Below are 24120 nucleotides of genomic sequence, written 5' to 3'. Positions count from 1 at the left end.
AAACCCCATTTTGCTTCTCATTTGCGTAGACAACATATTTCGACCATGTGCACTAATGTGTCGATTTGTTCTCAAGATTCGTACATAATATTTAAAAATTAATAATGTCCTTCATTATATATTTTTAGTAAATTAAAAAAAATATATCACACGAATGTATTCAAAGCGGAAATCTGTGATTTAGGACATGGATCTTCCTCTGAAATTTTGGTCTCCTAGCACAAAGGGTAATGTATAAACAATGCTCCAATCAGCAAAGATTCAAGAAATACTAAAATGTTGGAGAGAATAGTCCATATCTTATATCATAGCAGTATGAAAATAATAACCTGATTTTGATTGTTCAAACATATACAGTAACACAAACATACTATAAACAACACACATTATTCTTCTCTTTTCTCCCTGGCATCAGATGGGAGCAGATCAACACACAAAAGGAGCATCAACGTGATGATCACTGCAATAGAGTCCAGGTCGTTGAGTGAAACCACCCCTCTCCAGCTTCTCTCTTGCCTTCAAAATCAGCTCCTGGTTTGTGATTGCTCCATCAGTGTCCTCAATTATAGCTTGAATTGCATTGCTAAAAGCCCCATAAGCACTTGCAGAATTTCCTGAAGGACTTGCATCTGCAGAAGTTTGGTCAGTCTGACAGCCACTCATCAAAATTCCACCATCTGGAAGGCTGCGTTTGGATGATCCAGCATATGCCTCATGCTTACTTCCCACATGTGTCTCCATGGCAGGCTTTGCATACCCCTCATCATTCTCATCCAGCTTTTGCTTGAGAAATTCTTGGGCAAGACCACCCACCAACCCCAATAATCCGCCACCTTGTTCCCCACCTTCACCACTTCCATGCTGGAGTTTATTCAAGATAACATTCATGAACTTCTTTACTTTAGGACTAGCATCTTCCCCAAAAACATCAAAGAGTGTAGGTCTCAGTTTCCCAACATCTATATCATCTTTCCCAGTTTTCTGCTTCAGTATATCAATGAGGGTAGTAAGTGGCAATGACCTATTCTTTACATAGCAATGATGCCCATGTGGAAGTTCAATATCCCTATCTCCAGCTCCATCATCACCGTCCCGGCTTCTATGATGGTGCAATGCTGAAGGCACATGAAATCCACGAGACTCAATGGCATCTTCCACAGTCCTATGTAGAAAGCTTGACAATCCAAAGCCAGAGCCAGAATGATGCTCTTCCCCCTTTGTACTCTCCCCTATCTGCTCCTTAGCTTCTTCAATTAGGCCACCACTGTGGCAAGAATCTGACACAATTGTGAGTCTGCAACCTCTAGGGATCCCATCTACAAATTCCCTGAAATCATCATCTGCTTTCACAGAACATACACAAATAGTTTGTTACTTTCCACAAAAGACATGCCAATGCAACAGTGTTCAATGTAAAACAAAACACCAAATTACTTCTACCATGTTCAAATTAAGTTGCTATTGACATCAGAATTAAGGATGGGTTAAGAGGAGGAGAATTAATTGTTCTGAAAAAAATCAAGAATCAGTTTTCAACAAATTCACCGAAGTCATCGTCTGTTCGCACAGACATAAACAAATAGTTTATTACATCACACAAAAATCATGCCTATCCAAAGACCACATAAAATACTAATACTACTTTTCGAGTTAAGTTGTTATAAACATCTGAATCACTCAAACAAACAGAATGGATAAATCAAGGTTAAGTTTTCAACACCAATTTACTGATAAATCAGATCCCTGTTTATTTTAACGTCACTTTTTTAATACGTTACGCCAAATAGACCAAAAGAGACCACAAATGTTACACCCATCCATTATAAAGTAAAAGATAATTAACAATCTAACCCACTAAAGTAATCTATGAAATTACAAATACCATAACACAGATGGTCTTTTACAGTCCTTAAAAGCATGAAATAAAAATTAAAATAACCAATGTTCAGTAATTTGAAGATCTAAAACGACATCATCTTTTTGGCAATTTTAGAAACCAAATTATCCACAGCTCGTAGTTTCAAAGACTAATTTGGCGTATTTCTCACCATTAACAGCTTATCAAATCAAACATTTACTGAAATGGTTTAACAAATCTATACTATTCTCACTCCAGATCCAATCCTCTCAAGGTCATAAGCAAGTTTTGTATCTCCCTCTTTCATTATTATTTTTTTATAGCGTCACTTATTTAACGTCCACCACAAACCAAAAACAAACAATTCACACGTTTACAATCCGGATCAAGTTCAGCCTTTTCTTGATCTCAGAAGATCAAACCAAAAACAAACAAATAAATAACAAGTCACCAAACCAAACAAAAAACGCCGATAATAACAACAAAAAGAAACAGATCTTTCTCTCTCACACACATACAAAAGAAAAAAGAAAAGAATTAAGGTAACAACCAGTGATGAGGTTCATATCAGAAGGAACAATGCATTCATCGTAACCAGTGTCGTCATCCTCTCCGGTTTCCGCGGGAAGGCGAGTACCGTGACCACTGTAATGAACGAACAGCACGTCACCTGCCTCCGCCGATCGCACCAACCTACTCAACGCTGACCGAATGTTCTTGCCAGTTGGCTCCGTGTAAGAGCTGTCCGTGTCGATCAAAACGGTGATGTCATCTTCGGAAAAGCCGTATCGTTCGACGAGGCACTTGTGCATCTTCCACACGTCGTTTATGCACCCTCGTAGCTCCGCTTTCGTTCCTGGGTAGTTGATTCCGATCAGAACGGCCTTTTTCGCCATTGCAGCTAACACCTTCACTTTCTCTCTTTCTCTCTGTATCTCAAATCTGATTTACAAAGAAAATAAAAGCATGTGAATCATCTCACTTACAATGATTAGCGTAAATATTATTATTTTAATTTTCAAAAATTTTCATTTTATTTTTTAATTAGATAAAATGACATTTATTTTAATTTTAATATAAAACTGCTAAAAGAAATAATTTTGTTAAAAAAAATTAAAGATTAAAATAATTTTTATAAAATAAAAAATTAAATTTATCAACCTTTACAATTTTTAAAAGTAAAATTAGTGTTAATTTATTCTTTTTATATGATCTCTCAATTAGATATTCTAGCTCGGTCAAACTAGTTAAATTATTTTTTTAAAATAAGACTCACGGAAATGAGTTATCATGAGGTTCTGCCTTGATTATGGCATTTAGCTAGGAATGGTAATAGTTAGAGTTATTTAAGATCTCCATACTTGTGTAAACAGTAACTATATTTTTTAAGTATTTTAATATTCACATCCATATTTATTGTGTACTTATCTAAAAAAAATACTTATAAAAAAATTATGTTTGTATAATTTTACATAAGTAGTATAATAATAAAAAAATTTAATGTGTAGTTATTAAATAAAGTTTAAACATAAATATAAAACAAATATTTAAAGATCAAAATTATTTCGTATATCTTAATACAACAACTTTATAAACTAAAGTACTTAAAAACTATAAAGGAAATTAAACACATATAATTTGTAAATGATGATCCTGTCTCGCGTAAGATCTGATCGAACAACAACGTATTGAATTGGTTAATGACGAGATGTATATATGCCAAGTACTAAACAACAATAATGAGTGGACACATAATACATTTTTTTTTTTAGTTTTTGAATCTGAAATTTAAAACAAAATAATGAATTTCATTGAAATAATATAACTTAATCAATATATATATATATATATATATATATATATATGTGTGTGTGTGTGTGTGTGTGCGTGTGTGTGTATTTTTAACCTTGTATTATATCAAAGTATTTGGTCAAAAATAAAATTTTATTTGAAAAATAATTTTAATGAATTAAATATTTTTAATGTACATAAATTTTAAAAGAAAGAATATTACTATGAAATATTGTAATGAAAAAATATATGTATATATCAAAAAAATTATACTCTTTTATCCAAAGAAATATTATTTAACAGATAAATTATAATAAAAATATATAATAAACTCAGTAAAATAAATAAAAATAAGAATTAACAATATTTTTATATTTTGTATCTTTTTAAAAATTTCTTTGAATATAAATAAATGATAAGAATAATAGTATTTAAATTCAATAAATTATAGTTGTACTTGTAATGCACATGTTGCATAGAAAAATATTATTTTAAATTAAAATATAAAAACTAAAATTAAAATATTATCAATAAACAATAAGCCTACTTAATATTAGGTAATTGTAAAATTTATAAAATATTTATAATATGTTTATTATTTATTATTCACTTTATGATTTAAATATTAATATAATTTTATTTAAAAAATATTTGTGTGAAAATTATTTTGTATGTGTTATATATAATTTTTTTTTAAAAATTCAATATCATATCAATCATCTAATATATAAATTGTATTAGTCTAGTTAAACATATAAAATAGTAAATAAAATTTTCTATCAAAAATATCAAAAAATTAATTTTTATGTTTTACTTTATTAGTGAATATATTTTTATAGATAAAATTAGTCTTTTCATCTCTTAACTTTATGGTAAAATTTATTTTAGTCCTTTAAGTTTTTTAAATTCAATTTAGTCCATAAAGTTTTATTTTTTTCCAAGTTATTCCTTTCCGTTAGTTCTATTGTACAGCCTAACAGAGATGTCCTAAGTAGTGTTGAGATGACCTAACTCCATTTATTTAATCTAACTTGGAATTTTTTTATTTAAATATAACGAGATTTGTCTAGGTAGCGTTGACTCCCCACTTCCCCTTTTCCTCTCCTATTTCCTCCTCCCACTATAGCTCCTCCTTCCTCTTCTCTCCTTCCACAATTTTTTTTTTTACATAATAAATTAGCAAAGTACCAATCTATACTCAATTATCAATCATTTAATTCAAGTTTTTAATTTCTAATCCATGAAATATAAGACTTGGGATAAGTACACACGAGAAAGAGAGTTAAAGGGCTTGAGAGATTTGCAATATTAAAACTTATGAGAGAAAAAGAACAAGAGTAAAGGAGGAGGGCTTAGGATAATTGAAGGGGAATAAGAGGGAGAGAAGGGAGGTTGTGGGAGGGGAGAAAGGAAGCTACGGAAAGGGGCTGCGGGAAGGGGAAATAGGAGCTGCGAGTTGGTGGGTTGCGGAGGAAAGAGTGAGGAAGCTACAAAAGTAGGAAAGGGAAGGGAAAGGGCTACGGGAGGGAAAAATGTGAGTTGTAGAAAGGAGAGACAAGGTTGGTGGGTTTGGAGGGAAAGGGTAGAGGAGCTGCAATAGCGAGAGGAAGAAGAAGGACTAAGTACAAACTGAAAATGGACCAATAACCAAATTCCTATTCCTAATAAAAAATAAACTCTTTTTTTTTCTCCTATTTATTACTATTACTGTAATAAATAATGAATGTAACTTTAATAAAAAGGAAATATGTAAAAATAAAAATTTGAATTTTCTTTTTTTTTTTACAATTATATAAAAGTATAGAGTGAGGATAAATAATGAATTACACTAAAACTACGAAGATTCATTTATTTTGATATTAATTATAAAAAAACAATTGCAACAATGAGAGGAAATATGTAACTTTAATTAAAAGGAAATATGTAAAAATAAAAATTTGAATTTTCTTTTTTTTTTTTACAATTATACAAAAGTATAGAGTGAGGATAAATAATGAATTACACTAAAACTACGAAGATTCATTTATTTTGATATTAATTATAAAAAAACAATTGCAACAATGAGAGGAGGAAGAAGGAGTTGCAGTGGGAGGAGGAAAGAGGAGAAAGGAAATGGAAGGGACCTCACGTGGTCAAAGACTACCCTATGTCGCTTTTGATATATGACCATTGTGGAAACAAAGGGCACTGATGTTTGTCGGTCTGCATCTTAGAAAAATGAAAGCACCAATAAAAGCAAGAAACATACTTTTAAAAACAATGACCCCTTGGATCCAATAAAATGTTTTCAGTGAGAGAATCTCATATGGTAAGAAATTGTATGCGACTACCTGTAATGTGCGGCCATTGTGAAAAACAGGACATTCAACAAATATTTTTTAGTTTGCACCATAAAGAAATAGAGGTGCAAGTGGAAACAACAAGCCAATATCCAAAAACCAATGATTTCCTAGACTCAAGAAAATGATATCTCTGTGGATGACCTCTTTTAGTGAAGAAATGTATAGAGTAGAATTTGTTTTGTCACACTAAGAGAATGAAGGACGTGTAGCTTAGTAACTATGTTATGTATTATTGTTAGTAGGATTTTGTTGTTTTGGTGCAACTTTAAAATTTTGTATATGATTCTTCATGGTACAAGAACTTTTGTTTTGTCTGTAACTTGTGATCATGTAATATCATTATTGCAACATCCTCATTTTCTTCATTCAAAATAAATAAATTTTTATAACGAGATAAAAAAAATAATTTTATTTTTATTCATGGATTTAAGAATAGAAATAAGACAAAAATTTATATATTTTTTCATATGAAGGTTTCATAAAATTCTAAATTGATTTAAAACTTCTAAGGGAATAATTTTGAAACTTTAAAGTAATAAATAAAACTTAACTTTACCTCTAACAAATTATTTGATACACATTGACTACATATAAATTTAGAATTTCCACTAAAGACATTTCTAAAGTATTCATTACAAATTTTAAAATTTAGAAATTGGTCCAAATATTATAAATTCTAAAATTTGACATTTAAAATCATTTACAAGATTTGGTCAACATGAAATACTATTAGATAAAATAATGCAAATTTCTCAAATTATCTCAGTTCCTACAAAGCAGTCTTCCTTCCAATACCCTTAGATTATGATCTTAAGACGAGTCAAACATCTTTATCCCTTCACTTTCATTACCTAAAAATATTAGTAAGGGTGAGTATCTCCCGTCCCACTAAATCTCTTGTTTGACATAAGCAAGATAATCACACACACACACACACACACACACACACACACATACATATATATATATATGTGTGTGTGTGTGTGTGTGTATTACTAAAAATATTGTCTAACATGGATTGAATTAACAATGGCACTCAATCATACAATTCACTATCTCAACGAAGTACACGCAAGACAAACAATCAATCACATATGCAAACTGTCATTACATGCATCTTTCTACTAATCTGTACATCACAATACATGTATTATCCCACGTCGATCAATATGTCACAATACATGTGTCCTAATTGCACCCGTCGATGTATTACAACACATATATCATAACAACATTAACCGATATGTTACAATGCATATATTATAATCATATAATTTCTATGTTACTTCATATACATCATACTTTCACATTAATTTCACTTTCATATTTAATGCCCCTGGGATCCCTTGAGGACTTCACAAATAGCCGCTGGTTAGCCACAGCAATACGAATACACATGTGCCGACCCGGCCCCTTTTAGCAAAGGTATAGTCAGGAGTCTCGTCAAGAAATAAGTGTGGCCTGTGAATGCTTTCACTTTCAACAAATCATTGTGCACTTATTCACACTTAGCATTTACCACCCTTATTTCCCTAAGATTTTCCAAATCTTCTCCGGACTTTATACCTCTAGTGTATCTCTGTAGCTATCTAAACTCACCACTAACATTTCTCATTCTTTTTCATACCCTCATAATACGTGAGTCTTGACCACATGACTTGGTGTATTACAATACATGCATTATATGAATACACCTTTTAGATGTACCACAATACCTGTATTACAATTACATCTATTAACCATTCTGACGTCCATATTACAATCACTTTTCTCCCCATTCCACCATCATATCACATCATTCCATTTCATACATCAAACTATATTTTCATTCAAGAACAATACAACACTTTTAATTAACAACCTCATTTCCACATACTTCTATCATCAACAAACATACACTCAACACAGAAAATCTTCAAATAAGTACACACATCACATAGACCAATACAATGTGCTGGAGGTTAGACACCTCCAGACTCAATCCAACATACATATTTTTCAATAATAATAAGGTCATCTATCTTAAAGTTTGGCATAATCCATTATTAACAATATGCTCACTATTTCAAAAAACATCAAATTACAACTCTTAACTACTCTCAAAGAATATTTGTTTAATAAAATCATAATATTTCTCAAAGATTGTTTTATTTAGAGTCTTTACTACTAGTTACATTTAGATAGTTATAAAAGTAATTAAGGGTTTTTCAATTCAAAGTACCCAAAAGAAGTTAGGGTTTGGGATCAACTCCCCTTTACCTTGGAATGAAGACCCACCATGAAATCAATAGTAGAAATACTCCCTATACGGATTCTCACCCCAAATACATGGAATAATCCATGAGAAATCAATAAGAATGAAGAAAGAGTAAAAATCGAAAATCTTAACTCACAATACTTACCTCCAAACGTTATAAACACGATTCCAATCTTCAATCTAGGGCACAAACGGCTCCAGAGGCAATTTAATCGGTAAAAAAGGCTAGGAGTCGAGATAGTCGAACAAGAGAACGAAAGGGAAAGTAGGAATGCATTTTTCCTAACCCTAAACCCCTTAAATACACAAAGTGTTGCAACATTCTTGCTACAACGAGACCTCTCTCGCTGCAGCGAGACCCCTTCTCGCTGCAACGAAACACTAGACAAAACTGTGAACTGGTTTTTGCATATTCTTGCTACAGCGAGACTGCACCCAGAAAATACCCTCTCTTTGTTGCCCGTTTGCTTCAAAGAGAATGCAACAGATGCACGCAACTTGCCCAGGACCTTCTCGCTACAGCGAGAATGCCTCTGCAATTATATTTTCCAATCAACTCCAGCCTATCCAAGTCAACACTCACATATATTTATTTGTATACATACACACACACACACAAACACACACATCCACATCTCCATACAAATCAATACGCACTTCCAATTAACAATACACATACTTATATTAACAATAAAAATATTGTTACTAAATTCGAGGTGTTACAATTAACTATTCCCATCAATGAATCTGTTGTTGTTTAAAATCTACGATCAGCTATTCTGTAACCTCTTAAAGTAAATTTTTGCAGTTAATTTGAATTGTCTGCCCCCTTACTCATTAAATCGTAATGTTGCGAATAGATTGGTTTTGTCCAATCATGTCCTTTGATATAAAGATAAATCGTTAGTTTTGGGTACTTATGTACCAATTGTTTGTAGACTTTTGTCGTGAGTGACTCAGTAAAAGCAAAAAAGGTTAAAGTTTTCATAATGTTGCTTTCCCTTGAGAGTGAAACCCTTTGAAAGTGGGAGTACTCCAATTATAAGAGAAGTTTATAAGGTTACTAAATTCCCTATAGATTTTGTGTTAGGGTTAAGTTTAGTATTGATTGCATCATATCACATATCAGTTATAGAACCATTCAAAGTAAAAGAATCAGATGGAAGAATTGTGATAGAAATAGCTCATGAGACCAAGTGCTTAACATGAAGAGTACTTGTACTTTTTAAAGATAACGACATGAGAATGTGTATGGAGTATCATCAGCCTAATGAAGTGACCATCAAGAATGACTATCTACTACTGGGAGTAAGCGATATTATGGATTGAATGAGAAATTTTCTCAACTGGTATTATTGTAAAATTAAGGTGATTCAAAGGGAGCAAGTTTTGTTTGAAGGGAAAAGTATAAAATGAATCTTTTGCTAGAAGGAAACTATTGGCATGGATATCAATTTTTGGGCTTTGTCTGATTTAGAGGTGGAAACTAAAAGTTAATGTGAAACAAAGATAAGAGAATTTAAGCATAAGATATTTGATTATGTCCTTGGACAAACAAAACAACATAAGATAATTAAGCGATGCATGTCTTGGAATTAGTGATAACGAAATTTGTATTAAGATCTATGGATGTAACACCCTAAAATTTTAAATCCTACCAAGTATATTTTATTCTTAGCAATTTGAAATAAAAAATCAATCCCTAGATGTAATGAACTTATTATAGCAAATTAGTGAAATTTTCTTTTAGATATAATTATTTATACAAAATTTCCATAAACTATAATATAAATAGTATGACAATGACAATAATTAAGAATAAATATCACAAAGCAAGATTTATTAATTTCATTATAACAAGTTAATAAATGTCACTTTATAAATGGGTTGGTTGTAAATAAGATTTTCCATCTACATGCAATATTAATGGAACAATAATACTTTCAAAGACTATAATGAAACATAGTCGAATTTCTAATTTAAGAAATTGAACATGCATTCCTTATATCAAGTATAATAGTTTATAGACCATTTGTCAAAATATATGGGAATTAAAATAATATTTACATCACCAAAATATTTACATTTCATAAACAAATTTAAGTCCCAGAGCAGTCTCAAACATAACCCAGCACTAAAGATCAGTCCTATTCATCAACCTCATGCCAGTTCTCTATCTCAGTCAAATCCTCCGAATCCAGATCATCATCTGATCCCTAGTAACGATCGCCGGAGTCAGCTGTGACTTCTATGCCAGTAACGCGCTCAAAGGTCTATCTAGACAGTCTTTCGAGATGATCATGGTCGTGATAGGTGAGGGCTATTAGAGTCCTAACAGTACCTCTATATAGATACATACAGTCTGATATATTTTATTCCTAGGAAAATCAAAAGGAATACTACAAGAGAAATCCATTTCTAACATAACAAAAGTCCTAGGTTCATCTTCTACAAGAACAACAAATTTAAAATAACACACTCTTTGATATTCATTAAATGCAAAATTAAGTCTATTATGTACTGATCTATTTGTTAATATAACTCTTCCCTAAGGCTCTGTCATCCTGTTTTTCTAAAAATGTTAGTAAAGATGAGCATCTATTCTATCTTTTTCCAAACATTATATCACAAAATCATAATTTATAGTACATAACATATTTGTTTTCACACTAAATTTGCATTTCAAACATATTTACACACATATTATTCATAATTTATTATTCATTATTTGTTCTCTCATTCCAATATGCACTCCCAGTGCACTGTGATCAAAGATATCAATACCTTCAAGATTTCTTGAAGTCTTACTCTACTAGGTAAATAGTTGTCACGACCTATTTTTTTATACAAAATTCCACGGTATTTTAAATTACTATTTTTAATTCAAATCCACCTATGAAATATAATAAATATAACTTATAATGTATGTACAACTCAGTCATTCAAACTGTCAAGATAATTACATTCGAAGAACACTTTTTATATAATTCAGAAATTATACACAACATGTATATTTACAACTGTGGTCCCATATGAAATTCGAAATACAAAAACTTTATATAATAATTATTACATCTTTTCAAATGTGGCTAAATGTTCTAGATCTATTATCTAATCTAGACCGACAAAATATTATAAAGCTACAATCTTCTCCAAAATATGTTGAGTCTGATAGTCATCAGCCAAACCTTCCAGCTTGAGAAGTGACTATAGTACATATTTCCTCTGTTCACGTACCATAGTATGATCATTGCAAAAATATATACACCACAAATAAAACGCAAGGGTGAGTTTACAAAATATAGTCATAATTATTAAATTTTTTTGCAAATTCACATATATTAACAAAATAAATATTTGAACAGCTTATTCTTTAGCAATTTTTCCCAATATTTTACTTAGCAATAATATCCCTTTTCATTACTCACTGAGTACTAACAACAATGACGATAACCACAATATCAACAATATCATCCTTAGCATCAATAACCATTACAATAATTATAACAACAACAACTTAGCTCCTTCCGACATCAAAACACTAGTGAATCAGAAGGAACCTGCCACTCGACACGTTTGCCTACCACTCAGCACATGGCCTACCACTCGACACATTGACCTACCACATTTCCATAAGATTTTAACACCATCACATAATCAATATTAAAACATATCATTCATAATATTCATCAATCGGTCTCAACATAATATACAACCTCTTTTTAACAGTTTTCTAAGCCTTATAAATATTATACCGCAGAATAAAACAGCAAAAAATTCCATTTCAAACACATCCAGCTCATCACATTCATCAACAACAATCAAACTACTCAACTATATTTACCTTGGGTTTTACCCTAATGTTTTGCTCATACATCAACCTATCTTTAGCCAGAACGATATCTTCATATATGTATTTACACATTTCAATATTAACTAGTTAAGTCGAGCCAGAGAGTAAGCTTCCCTTACCTAGAATGAGTTTTCTTCAGATTAACTCTTAGTAAGTCCCAAAGGGATAAATCAAGCGTTTGGGTATGGAATACGGTTCAAACGGCTCAGATCTACTCAAAATGACACAGTATAAGCCACTTAAGAAAGAGAGAGAAGAAACAAAGTAAAGACTGAAAACTAAGTTTCAAGAACTCACCTAGATCTCAATGAGATAGAAAATCTTGCTTTAATCGGAGAGAAATTCAGCTTCAGGAAAGTTTTCTCTAAGAGTAATGGGAGAGAATAGAGAGAAAATGAGAGATAAGTTGTCTGGTGAGAAAAATAAAGTTTTTGGAAGCTAACACCCCTAAAATACCCTTCCAGCCCACGCGTTATCGCTCAAGCAAGCTAATCCTCGCTTGAGCAAGGTTTGATCTCGCCTGGGCGAGAAAATCAGACAGTGGAACCTCCCAGATTTCTGCTATTCTTGCTTGAGCAAAAATCACCTTGCTTGAGCGAGTTGCATCTCACCTGGGTGAACAGCATTCTCGCTTGGGCGAGATTATGTCTAGAGAACTACTTATTACTCCTGCGACTCCTTGCTTAAGCGAGGTCACCTTTCGCATGAGCGAGATTCCTTCTCGATTAGGCTAGGTTACAGTTGAGGCAATCTTATCTGCTCTCGCTTGAGCGACATTGATCTCGCTTGAGTGAGATACCCTGCACCCAGATTCTAAATTTCTCTCCCGAAGGAAATAATACCAACTCTTAACCATGTTCTTTAAATCATTCTACACACATTACACTTAATAATCATTCTTTAGCTCACACTGCACTTTGCAGTCAACAACATCATCACACAGCACATCAATCACACTACTCCTAATTCAGCAAACATACAACTTTTATATATTATACATTCTAACATATGAAAATTCATATACTTAGGTATACGTAACACAATTCAAAGGGAATAGTAACATATCATTACAACAATCTGACAATTCTTCCTTGAAAATAAATTTTCATCCTAAAAAATTTTACTCTTCATGGAAAATATGAGGGTACTACTCCCTCATTCGATCTTCCAACTCCCACGTCGCATCACCAGTAACTGGATACCAAACGACCTTCACAAGTCGAATTGACTTTCCCTTGAGTTCTTTAATTCTAGTATCTTCAATATGTGTAGTTAGAAGTGTAATCGACAAGTGATCTTGTATCTGCACCGTAACCGATTCTATCACGTGAGTTGGATCCAGAATGTACTTTCTCAACTACGACACATGAAAGACATTACGCAACCCTGCTAGTTGAGGTGGTAATGCTAACTCATATGTTACTGGTCCTCTACAATACAATATTTGATACGGTCTAATAAACTTCGGTGTTAATTTCTTTGTCTTTAGAGCTCGTCCTCCACCAATGGTTCGTGATAGTTTAAAAAATATGTGGTCACCCACCTTAAATTCAAAGGATCTTCAGCACTGATCACCATATGATTTCTAATGGCTTTGAGTTATTTTCAATCTTTTCTGTATAAGCTCAACTTGCTCCCTAGTTTTCTGAAGCATTTTTGGTCCAACCATTAAATGTACCCCATCTTGAAACTAACATATCGGAGTTCGTCATCTTCTGCCATACAAAGCTTCGAAAGGCGTTATACCAATGCTTGAATGGTAGTTATTATTATAGGTAAATTCTACCAGAAGAAATGTATCCTTGCAATCGCCCCTTTGATCAAGAACACAAGCTCGTAGTAAGTCCTCCAAAGTTTGAATGGTCCGTTTCGATTGGCCATCAGTTTGCGGGTGGAATGCTGAACTTAACCTAAGCTGGGTACCCAAAGCTTCTTAAAAACTCTGCCAGAATTGAGAAATAAAGCGAGGGTCCCTATTAGAGATTATGCTAGAAGCCACTTCATGCAGCTTAACAATTTCTCTGATATACAGCTTAGCAAGTTTCTCCGTAGTATAAGTCATATTAACTGGTAAGAAGTGAGCACACTTAGTCAACGAAACTACGACCCAAATAGCATCATAATTCCTAACAGTTTTTGGCAAATGGGACATAAAGTGCATGGTCACAAAGTCCCATTTCCATTCAGGGATCACCATTATTTGCAATTCTCCAGGTGGACAACAGCGTTCTGCTTTTGTCTTTTAACAAGTCAAACAAGTCTTGACAAATCTGGCTATTTCACCTTTCATGCCTGGCCACCAAAACATTCGCTTCAAATCTTGATACATCTTTGTCACTCTAGGATGGAGATTTAAGTTGCCCTTATGTCCTTCCTCTAAAATTTTCCTTCTCAAATAAGCACCTTTAGGAATACAGACTTGATCATGATATCGAAGAATACTATTAGCACCTTGATTGAAACCAATTGTGCTATTTATGCCTAAAATAAATACAATTCGACATAATCTAGGATCCCACAACTGTTTATCCTTAACTTGTAGAAATTCACTAGTCACCACAATTTTGCCACATATGAACTTTCCAGGTAAAATAGATTCATTTGTAAGTTTAGGTTTTGCAATTGCTCCATTAAAAGAGATTTACTAACTCTTAGCGAGAAAGCCTGAACTACACTTCTGCTCAAAGTATCTGCTATTACATTAGCTTTGCCTGGATGATATTGAAGTTGAAACTCATAATCCTTAAGAAATTCCATCTAGCGCCTCTGCCTCATATTCAGTTCTCTTTGATCGAACAAATACTTAAGGCTTTTATGATCACTAAATACATCAAATTATACTCTATAAAGATAGTGTCGCCAAATCTTCAGAGCAAAAACCAATGCAGCTAACTCAAGATCATGAGTGGGATAATTCCACTCATAGGTTCTTACCTGGCGTGATGCATATGCCACTACTCTCTTGTCTTGCATAAATATGCATCCCAGACCTTGATGCGATGCATCACAATATACCTCAAAAGGTCAACTGGTATCAGGAAGAATCAACATTGGAGAAGATGTTAACCTCTGCTTTAGCTCATTATAGCTCTGTTCACAGTCCTCTGTCCAAACGAAGGGTTGCTCTTAGCGAGTTAATCGAGTTAAAGGTAATGCAATCTTTGCAAACCCCTCTATAAACCTCCGGTAGTAACCTGCTAAGCCCACAATGCTACGAATCTTTGTGGTTGTCTTCAGCCTTTCCCATTTCAACACTGACTCCACCTTAGAAGGGTCAACTGCAATCCTTTCAGCAGAGATCACATGACCAAGGAATTTCACTTCCTCAGGCCAAAATTTACACTTGCACAACTTTGCATACAATTTTTTCTCTTTCAAAATTCCTAAGATAATCCTCAAGTGTTCAGCATGCTCCTCCTTTGAACTGGAATAAATGAGAATATCATCGATGAACACTACCACAAATTGATCTAAGAATGGTCTAAAGATACGATTCATGTAGTCCATAAATACTGCTGGGGCATTAGTAACTCCAAAAGGCATCACCATATACTTATAATGCTCATACCGAGTACGAAAAGCTGTCTTTGGAATATTCTCACCCTTAACTCAAATTTGATGATATCCAGACTTCATATCAATCTTGGAGAGTATCATAGCACTTTTCAACTGATCTATTAAGTCATCAATTCGCGGCAACGGGTATTTATTCTTAATAGTCAACTTGTTCAGTCGATGGTAGTCTACACAAAGTCTAGAACTTTCGTCTTTCTTCTTCACTAAAAGGACTGGCGCTTCCTAAGGTGATACACTCGGCCTAATCATCTTTTTCTGCATCAAATCTTCAATCTGATTTTTCAACTCCATCAATTCCTTTCACACCATCCGGTAAAGTGCTACCGACATTGGTTCAGCTCCGGGAACTAAATCTATACCAAACTCTATTTCCTTGGCTAGAGGTATTCCAGGAACATCATCTGGAAAGATTTTGGGAAAGTCCCGTACAACTGAAATTAGCTAAAGTTCTTGTTCCCACTCTACATCCATAACAGCTAAGAGAATAAAGCATGAAGCTCCTTCACTAATAGAGATCTGTACTTGGTGTGTAGAAATTACTTTTGTTAACTTTTGTTGTTAAGGAAAAATTAAACATCATTGTGCACAATCAATTAAGAAATGATTAGCAGTCAACCAATCCATGTCTAAGATTACATCCAAACCTGTCATAGGAATACTTATGTAATTTACTTATAACACCTTCCCTTAATTATTATAAGGCACCCGACACAAGCTGTCGAAGTCATCACTGAACTCTGAGTGAGTGTTGACACCACCAGGTCACACTTTAAATTGCTTACAGGTAATCCTAGTTTCTTCACACATGCATCCGCAATGAAGGAGTACATGGCTCCAAAATCAGCAAGTACAGAAAGAAAGGTACCTGCCACTTCTCCCGTTCCCTTAACAAGATTCTCGGCTTGAGCTGCTCCGCTCCAGAAGTGGTAAAAACTTGTGCTTCAGCTTGGGGTCTTGTCATCTGCGAAGTCTTGACCATTCTAGGATGTATTGCATGTAAGGCACTAGCCGAAGATGATTCCAGAGTAATAAGTAGTTCTCTGGACGCAATCTCGCCCAAGCTAGAATGTTGCTCGCCTAGGCGAGATGTAGCTTGCTCAAGCGAGGTGATTCTCGCTCAAGCAAGAATAGCAGAAATCTGGGAGGTTCCGCTGTCTACTTTTCTCGCCTAGGCGAGGTTACAACTGAGGTAATCCTATCTGCTCTCGCTTAAGCGAGAGTGATCTCGCTTGAACGAGATACCCTACACCCAGATTCTAAATTTATCTCCCGAGGGAAATAATACCAACTCTTAACCATGTTTTCTAAATTATTCTACATACAACACACTTAATAATTATTCTTCAGCTCACACTGCACTTTGCATTCAACAACATCATCACATAACATAGCAATCACACTGCTCCTAATTTAGCAATCATACAACCTTTATATATATACATTTTGACATATGAAAATTCATGCACTTAGGTATACGCAACACAATTCAGAGGGAATAGTAACGTATAATTACACCAATCTGACAATAGTCACTGATTAGCCTATGCACATGGATACAACATATACAATAATCGGACCCCTTAGTAAAGGTAAAGTTAGAAGTCTAGTCAGGAAACGAGTATGAGGCCATGTGATAAATTTTCTCTCAGAGAGAGTGTGTACACATACATGAATGTCGCTCACCACCTATGTTTTCTTAAGATTTTTATCATCTCTAAACTTTATACCTCAGTGTATCTCTATAACTATTCACACTAGATTCAATCCATATTCGACTTTTAAAGTCATTCTCATAGTTATCCTTTTTTCCATTCACAAGATCGTGCTTAGTAAAGTACTTCCGGACTAATTCCATTTCGCTCATACACTTATTGATATAGTTACAACTGTTAAAGTCTTTCAGATCAATATCATTTTCTCATATCATTTTACTCAGACATATTTCATAAAATCTCATAATAATCACTCAGCAAGTTTAATAATATTTCACATTAAATACTCATTATATAATACAAATACCAATCATTTATTCTAAACAACCAATCAGTCTAACAATCAAACAAACATCTTTTCATTCATTATTCACACAATAGATATCTCAACCACATATTCTCTTAAAATGTTCATATAGTAGTGCTCTATGAGCATAAAATAAATATTACAATATAATGATAAAATAGAGCCCGTTACCTCAAAGATGAGTTCACAAAGAGATGTTGAAAAGGATCAAGGGTCAACTATGAAAGTTCTCTTGAATACCAAGAGATATCCATAAGGAACAAAACATGATAAATGATCGAAGAAAATCAATTTTAATCCGAAGAAACTTACTTGGAGTCATTTAAATTCAACGTCCAACCTTAGATTTGAGAAGAAATCAGAGTTTTTGAAGCTTTTCTCTAGAGAATAGAAGAGATAGTTCAGAGAAAACTGAGAGAGGGACGTGAGTTTAGAATGATATGAAACTTACATGCTGAAAATCTCTTAAATACCCCTCAGCCTTGCGCACTCTCGCTTGAGCGATGGATATCTCGCTTGAGCGACATGTATCTTGCCTGAATGACATATACAGATTCGTCCACTATTTTCTGATATGCTCGCTTGAGCGAGATGGCGTCTGTTACGTAAATTCAGAGGGATACTAACTAGCAAGTGCACTAGGTAGTTGTAGCAAGTAATAAAATTTGAAAATCAATATGAGCCCCAAGTATCGTCCATAAGGATCTTATTTTCAATTACCACTTCACAATTTAACAATTAGTTAAGCCACACAATTCATTTAGAAGATTTGTAATATGTAAAACTAAGAGATAAGAACAATAAAAGGTAACAAATTTGCTGCAAAAATAGAATACAAAATTTGAATTAAAATACTATATGGAAAATAGTTAGGAATCACTTCACCAGATTTTCAATTGCAATATAATCATGTTCTGAACTCTTGAGAATTTTAATTGATTGATAATCAATTTCACTTCTTTAACCAAAGAAGAATTTCTTGCCTCATTGATCCTAATACCTAATTAAACCTCTCTAATTTCTTAGGTGAAATTTAATCAAATACTGCATTAAGTTCTGGAAATTATAGGATTACTAGATCATGATACTTATTCCTAAGATCTCAATAACCTAGGCATATAATTCAGATCTAAGAAATAAACTCAATTTCCATTGATGAAGATTCTTCTAAATTCAATTAAATGATAGATTAGTTCATAACTGCATTAACAACATAATCATATACTTAATTCAATTAAAATCTCAATATCCAAATCCATAATTACATCACAATATCAAATCTAGCTCTATAGATCCCTAACCAAAAAGGTTTAGAATAACATTACAATAAAAGAAGAAGAAATAAGAGAATAAGAAGACAAGAAGCAGAAAAACATCTTCCAAGACCCAATCTTCACACTGATTCCTCTAGCAATAAAGCTTGAAAGTCGCTCACAATCTCTCTCTCTGACTTCCCTTGGAAGTTAAAACAGTTACAAAGTGAAAAATAACAAAAATGAACCAAAATCCCATTTTTCAAAACTCTAACTTCTATTTATAATATTTTTCCCGCCTTTTTTCCTTTCCACACAATAATCTCTAAGAATTATAGCATAAAAGGTCTTCTAGAAGCTTCTATAATTGAATTCAGAACTCAGATCGTCCAAAGTTGACACTTAGAAGTGATATTTAAAATTCTTTTACTTTTGTGTAGACACTTTAAATGGTTGAAGTGTCTACGCACAAGTGTCCTATATGGGAAAAGCCTCACGCGTAGCTACTCTCAGCGCTTAGAGTGGCTACGCACTTACTATGTAGCTATGATAAACAAGAAATCATTGTACACTTTAGTGGAAATGGTGAAAGGAGTGTTAATTAAGGGAAGAGTTCAAAAATTTGAACCTAGCACTAGAAGTACGATGTATCTTTCCTTGGAGTTTTAGAGGATCAGTAGCATCGTTCTAGTGCAGTCTAGAGATACAATAAAAGGGATGATATGTGTATGATATAATATGATATAAATGAGAGCATAAAGACATGGAATCTTACAGCAATGTTAGTTGACTCATCTAGTTCAAAGATAGAATATGTATTCTTCATGTGGAGGAGAAATGACATGTACAATGTTGGAAAGATTTTAATAAATAAGTTGGAATCTAGTATTTCAAAAGGTTTCATTAATTGTTGGGACTGATAAACTTTTGAAACACAAGAGATTTCGGGGATGAAATTTCTAAAAGGATGGAAGAGTTGTAACACCCTCAATTTTGTTGCCTTTATATGCAAAAAATAGGAACTTTGGTGCAGGATTTCTCACTCAAGCGAGATATGTCTCACTCAAGCGAGACAAAGTTTTCTAAACTACGGTGTTCTGGACCATTTTCACTTAAACAAAATAAAGTTATACCAACTGTCCTCTTGCCCAGGCGAGAAGGTTTCTTGCTCAGGTGAGGAGTTACAAGAAACACAAGGAGCTCTCTGGACCCATTCTCGCTCAGGCGAGAATGCCTCTTGCCCAAGCGAGGTGTTGTTCGCTTAGGCGAGAATAATAGAAAACTGAGTAGTTCCACTATTTGGTTTTATCGCCCAGGCAAAAGTTGAGTCGCTCGAGCAAGAATGCATAGGTTTTGAGGGTATTTAAGAAATCTCAGCTTGAAAAATCATTTTCTCATCAAACAAATTTCCCTCCTTATTTCTCTCTGTTCTCTCACCTCCCCTTCTTAGAGAAAACTTTTCCAAACCCCAAATCTCTTCCAGATCTGAGCTCGAACGTCTATTCTATTCAGATCCAAGTAAGTTTCTTACAGCCTAGTTCTATAACTTCATTCCTATTTCTCTATTTTCTCTTATCTAAAGTTTGATTGATAAATCCATATTTTACTAGTATTTTACCTTAGTTTTTAATACATTCGATATAGAACACATGATGAAGAAAGCTGAAAAACTCATAAAAATAATAGAATGTTCAAGTCTTTTCTAAATAGTTAGTTGTTTAGATTTTGTGAATTTTCTGTGTAAAAGTTACTGATTAGAACATATTTTATAGGAAATTCTGAGCTTAGTTCATAAGGCTCAAAGATCAAGAAAAAGGTAAAAAAAAAGTAGCAATTTCGGAGACAAGGAACAAGGATTGATGAAGCTAGATGTTGGGCATGATTACTATTTTAAAGAAAAGTGGTCATTCTAGAGCCTAATTTCAAGTATTGACTTGTGCGTTATCACTTTTTCTTACAATAGTAACTACGCCCATGAAGAGTGATCCTGCATTATCACTATTTCTGATAATAGTGATCGTTCCAAAGTTGGGTGAGAAGAACAATTTGTGCGTGATCACTATTTTGTAAAAAAGTGAACAACACACGTAAGTTTGATTTGAAGCAATAAGCTACGCATGATCACTATTTCTGAGTAAAGTGATTATGCGCATGATTCAAAGGCAAAACTAGTTACGCGTTACCACTTTTTCAAAAAATAGTGATTGTTCAAGAGAGCACTTTAACAAAAGAGGATGCGTGTGACTCTTATTTTGTACAAAAGTGAACACGCGCATGCCACTAGGAGAAAATAACATCTGTGTTGCTACTTTTATAAAAAGTAGTGATTGTTCCAGTCATGAAGGTTACCAGAAAGGCCTCTGCGTGGTTACTTTAGTAAAAAGTAGTGATCACACTAGAAAGGCCAAAAATTCTATAAATATGAGTTAACTCAGACTTTTTGTATCTTTTGATTCATTTTTTGTTTTCATTTCATTTTCTTGTCTTAAGAGAGTCTAAGAGAGAGATTGGGGACAAATACCAAGCTTCACATCTTGAGGAATCGGATCAAAGATTGGATTGAAGATGATTCTTTGCTCATCTCTTTCTTCTCTTTCTTTCTCTTTTCATTTTGTAATGGTTGTCTAAACTCTTTGTAGTTAGGGATTTATGGATCCAAAATGGAAGTGTTAATTGATTCTGGATCTGAACTTTGAGTAATTGATTGGATTGAGTAGTTAATTCTGTTAATCAAGTAGTTGTTGGATGGAAATTCGATTTACTAAACACAGAGAAGCTTTTATCAATGGAAGTTGAAATTATTTCTCAGATCTGAATTAACTACCAAGATTATTGATTTCTTAGGGATTAATCATCTTAATCTTTCAATCTTATGGTTTCTAATGCTTAATGCAACATTTAATTGAATCAGATCTAAGAAATTAGGATGATTGAATAGAATGTTAGAATCATTGAGTTAAGTCTGATTAATAAATTGTGAAATTGATTGTCAACTAATTCAAATGCTTGAAAGTTCAGAACTTGATTGAATTAGCACTGGAGTTTTGGTGAAGTAAACACCTAACTATGTTTTATTCATCTGTTTCAATACAAAAATTCGTAGCTTTTGCTCTGTTATGTTTTTTGAACTCTGTAATTATTAATATTGCTTTCAAATATTACAAACTCCAATTGAATTGTGTTAGGCTTAACTAATTGTTGAATTGTGAAGTGATACTTGAGAAAACTATTCCCTGAGGACGATATTTGGGACTCAAACTTGATTCCAAGATTTTATAACTTGCTAGTCAATCTTACTTTTAGTTCAATTGTTGAGAAAGTAACAAGTTTTTGGCGCCATTTAATGAACGATTTTGTTTGCAAAAAGATTTGTCGCCAATCCTCATCAAAATATGCAAAAAAAATTTATGTAGTCTAGGATGCAAGCCTAGGTTGCCTCCAATGACTTTGGTTGGAAATATGCATTAAACATGTTATAGACATTCAGTATAAAAGCAATTAAAAAGTGAAGTTTTGTGTGATTCTAGATTTAATGTAAAAGCAAATGATGAAATTAATGAGTTTCATATAATTCTATCCCTATTCCTCTTAAGATCCAATACTTTTCCTCTTCCCCTGAATTAGATTAACTCACCAAGCGATAATTAACCTTGAAACCCCATACGAATTTAAGCAAATTCAATGGACTCCAACTCCTTTTCCTAAGATTAAGCAACCTTAGAAATTAGCTTAGAATTTAGCAACCCAAGCTAAGAATCTCATTAAAACGAATTAGGGTTAATTAAGCAATATTCCCCTCATTCAACCATTAATTCAATTCAAAGAGTTGGGAAATATAAATTCATGAAGGAAAGAGAATTATATTAACATTCATACCCAAGAATTCAAGAATCCATGAACTCACTAAGGATTACAAGAAAGTTTAGCCCTCCATGAGGGTGGATCTTACAAATTTAAGATAAAAACAAAGGGAAATAAATGACATCAATGTAAAAAATTAAAGGAAAGTGAAGAGTAACTGACGCCACTTCATAGTGATCACTCTTGTAAACAAGAGTGAACACGCGCAGCATTCCTTAGGTTTCCCCCTTTTTTATAGTGATCACTCTTGTGTACAATAGTAGTTACTTTGGGTACGTGTAGTTACTCTTACTTATGAGAGTGAACACGTGCAGAGTGTTCTAGTTTAGTCTACACTGGAGTGATCACTTTCACTTCTGAAAGTGGTTACGCGCAAGGTCTTTCATCCTGGGGCTTTCTGGAGTTATCACTATCACTCACGAGAGTGATTACGCGTAGGCACTGTGGTTCTCTTAAGCTCTGGAGTGATCACTACTGCTTCTGAAAGTGGTTACTCTGGTCTATCCTTTGGAATCAGCTCCCTAGAGTGATCACTATGGAACCTGAGAGTGATTACTCTCAGTTCATATTTTCCTAAAGAGTTAAAAATTCATGGAATTTGTCAAGAATCTTCTGCACAATTATTCAAATGCTCATAATTGCAAAATATATTCACAAAAATTAGTGTAAATAAGGTAAAAATTAATAAAGCTGTAATATTTGACCTAAATGATATTTTTATGTTATTTACAATCTCTAAGTCTATTTACATTTCATTAATTGAACTCATTAATTTCATTATTTGCTTTTACATTAAATCTGGAATCACACAAAACCCCCTTTTTAATTGCTTTTATACTGAATGTCTGTAACATGTTTAATGCATATTCCAACCAAAGTCATTGGAGACAACCTAGGCTTACATCCTAGACTACATAAAAAAAAATTATGCATATTTCGATGAGGATTGAAGACAAATCTTTATGCAAACAAAATCGTTCATCAAATTGGCGTCGTTTTAATTTTGTTAGTCACTCTGTTTTAGTGTTCTGTTTTTAACTTTTTTGCATATTTCTCTATTTTTGCTGCAGAATTTGTTAGCTTTGCGCTGCTTTTTCTTACAATTAATTGTAATTTCTTTCTGTTTCATGTTGCTTAACTTTTTTGCTTCATCTTACTGCACTTAGACATTAGTTTTCTACATAATTGTTATCTGAATTTTTTCTGCATTTTTACTGTTTCATTTAGTTTACTTCTTAGTTAGTTTTTAGTGCATGATGTAACACCTTAATTTTAATTTCAATTTAATAATAATTTCGCAAAACGAATAG

General features: G+C 33.2%; 1 protein-coding gene across 2 annotated transcripts; it reads right to left on the bottom strand.

The window, feature by feature from the left end:
* Positions 1 to 201: 201 nt before the first annotated feature.
* On the bottom strand, positions 202 to 2828 carry LOC113864938 (metacaspase-4-like). 2 transcript variants are annotated; one of them, XM_027499193.1, is made up of 3 exons: positions 2409 to 2797; positions 1208 to 1340; positions 298 to 1096 (listed from the first exon to the last, which is right to left on the bottom strand). In XM_027499193.1, the coding sequence occupies exons 1-3, from the start codon at positions 2752 to 2754 to the stop codon at positions 427 to 429; spliced, it is 1149 nt and encodes a 382-aa protein (XP_027354994.1). In that variant the 5' UTR covers positions 2755 to 2797; the 3' UTR covers positions 298 to 426. The 2 variants fall into 2 exon arrangements, with proteins under 2 accessions (XP_027354993.1, XP_027354994.1); XM_027499192.1 differs by having other exon boundaries at positions 202 to 1340; positions 2409 to 2828.
* Between the last annotated feature and the right edge of the window lie 21292 nt (positions 2829 to 24120).

Source organism: Abrus precatorius, unplaced genomic scaffold, assembly GCF_003935025.1.
Source record: "Abrus precatorius isolate BTA unplaced genomic scaffold, Abrus_2018 Scaffold4, whole genome shotgun sequence".
Lineage (NCBI taxonomy): Eukaryota > Viridiplantae > Streptophyta > Magnoliopsida > Fabales > Fabaceae > Abrus > Abrus precatorius.
This window is presented reverse-complemented; position numbering and strand designations above follow the sequence as displayed.

What these genes read in the sequence shown, in the direction of transcription:
- LOC113864938 (XM_027499192.1), bottom strand. Translation starts at nt 2,754, where the DNA reads ATGGCGAAAAAGGCCGTTCTGATCGGAATCAACTACCCAGGAACGAAA. An exon ending in TGATATGAACCTCATCACTG is followed by an intron (nt 1,341 to 2,408) that starts GTTGTTACCTTA and finishes CTGTGAAAGCAG; the next exon opens with ATGATGATTTCAGGGAATTT.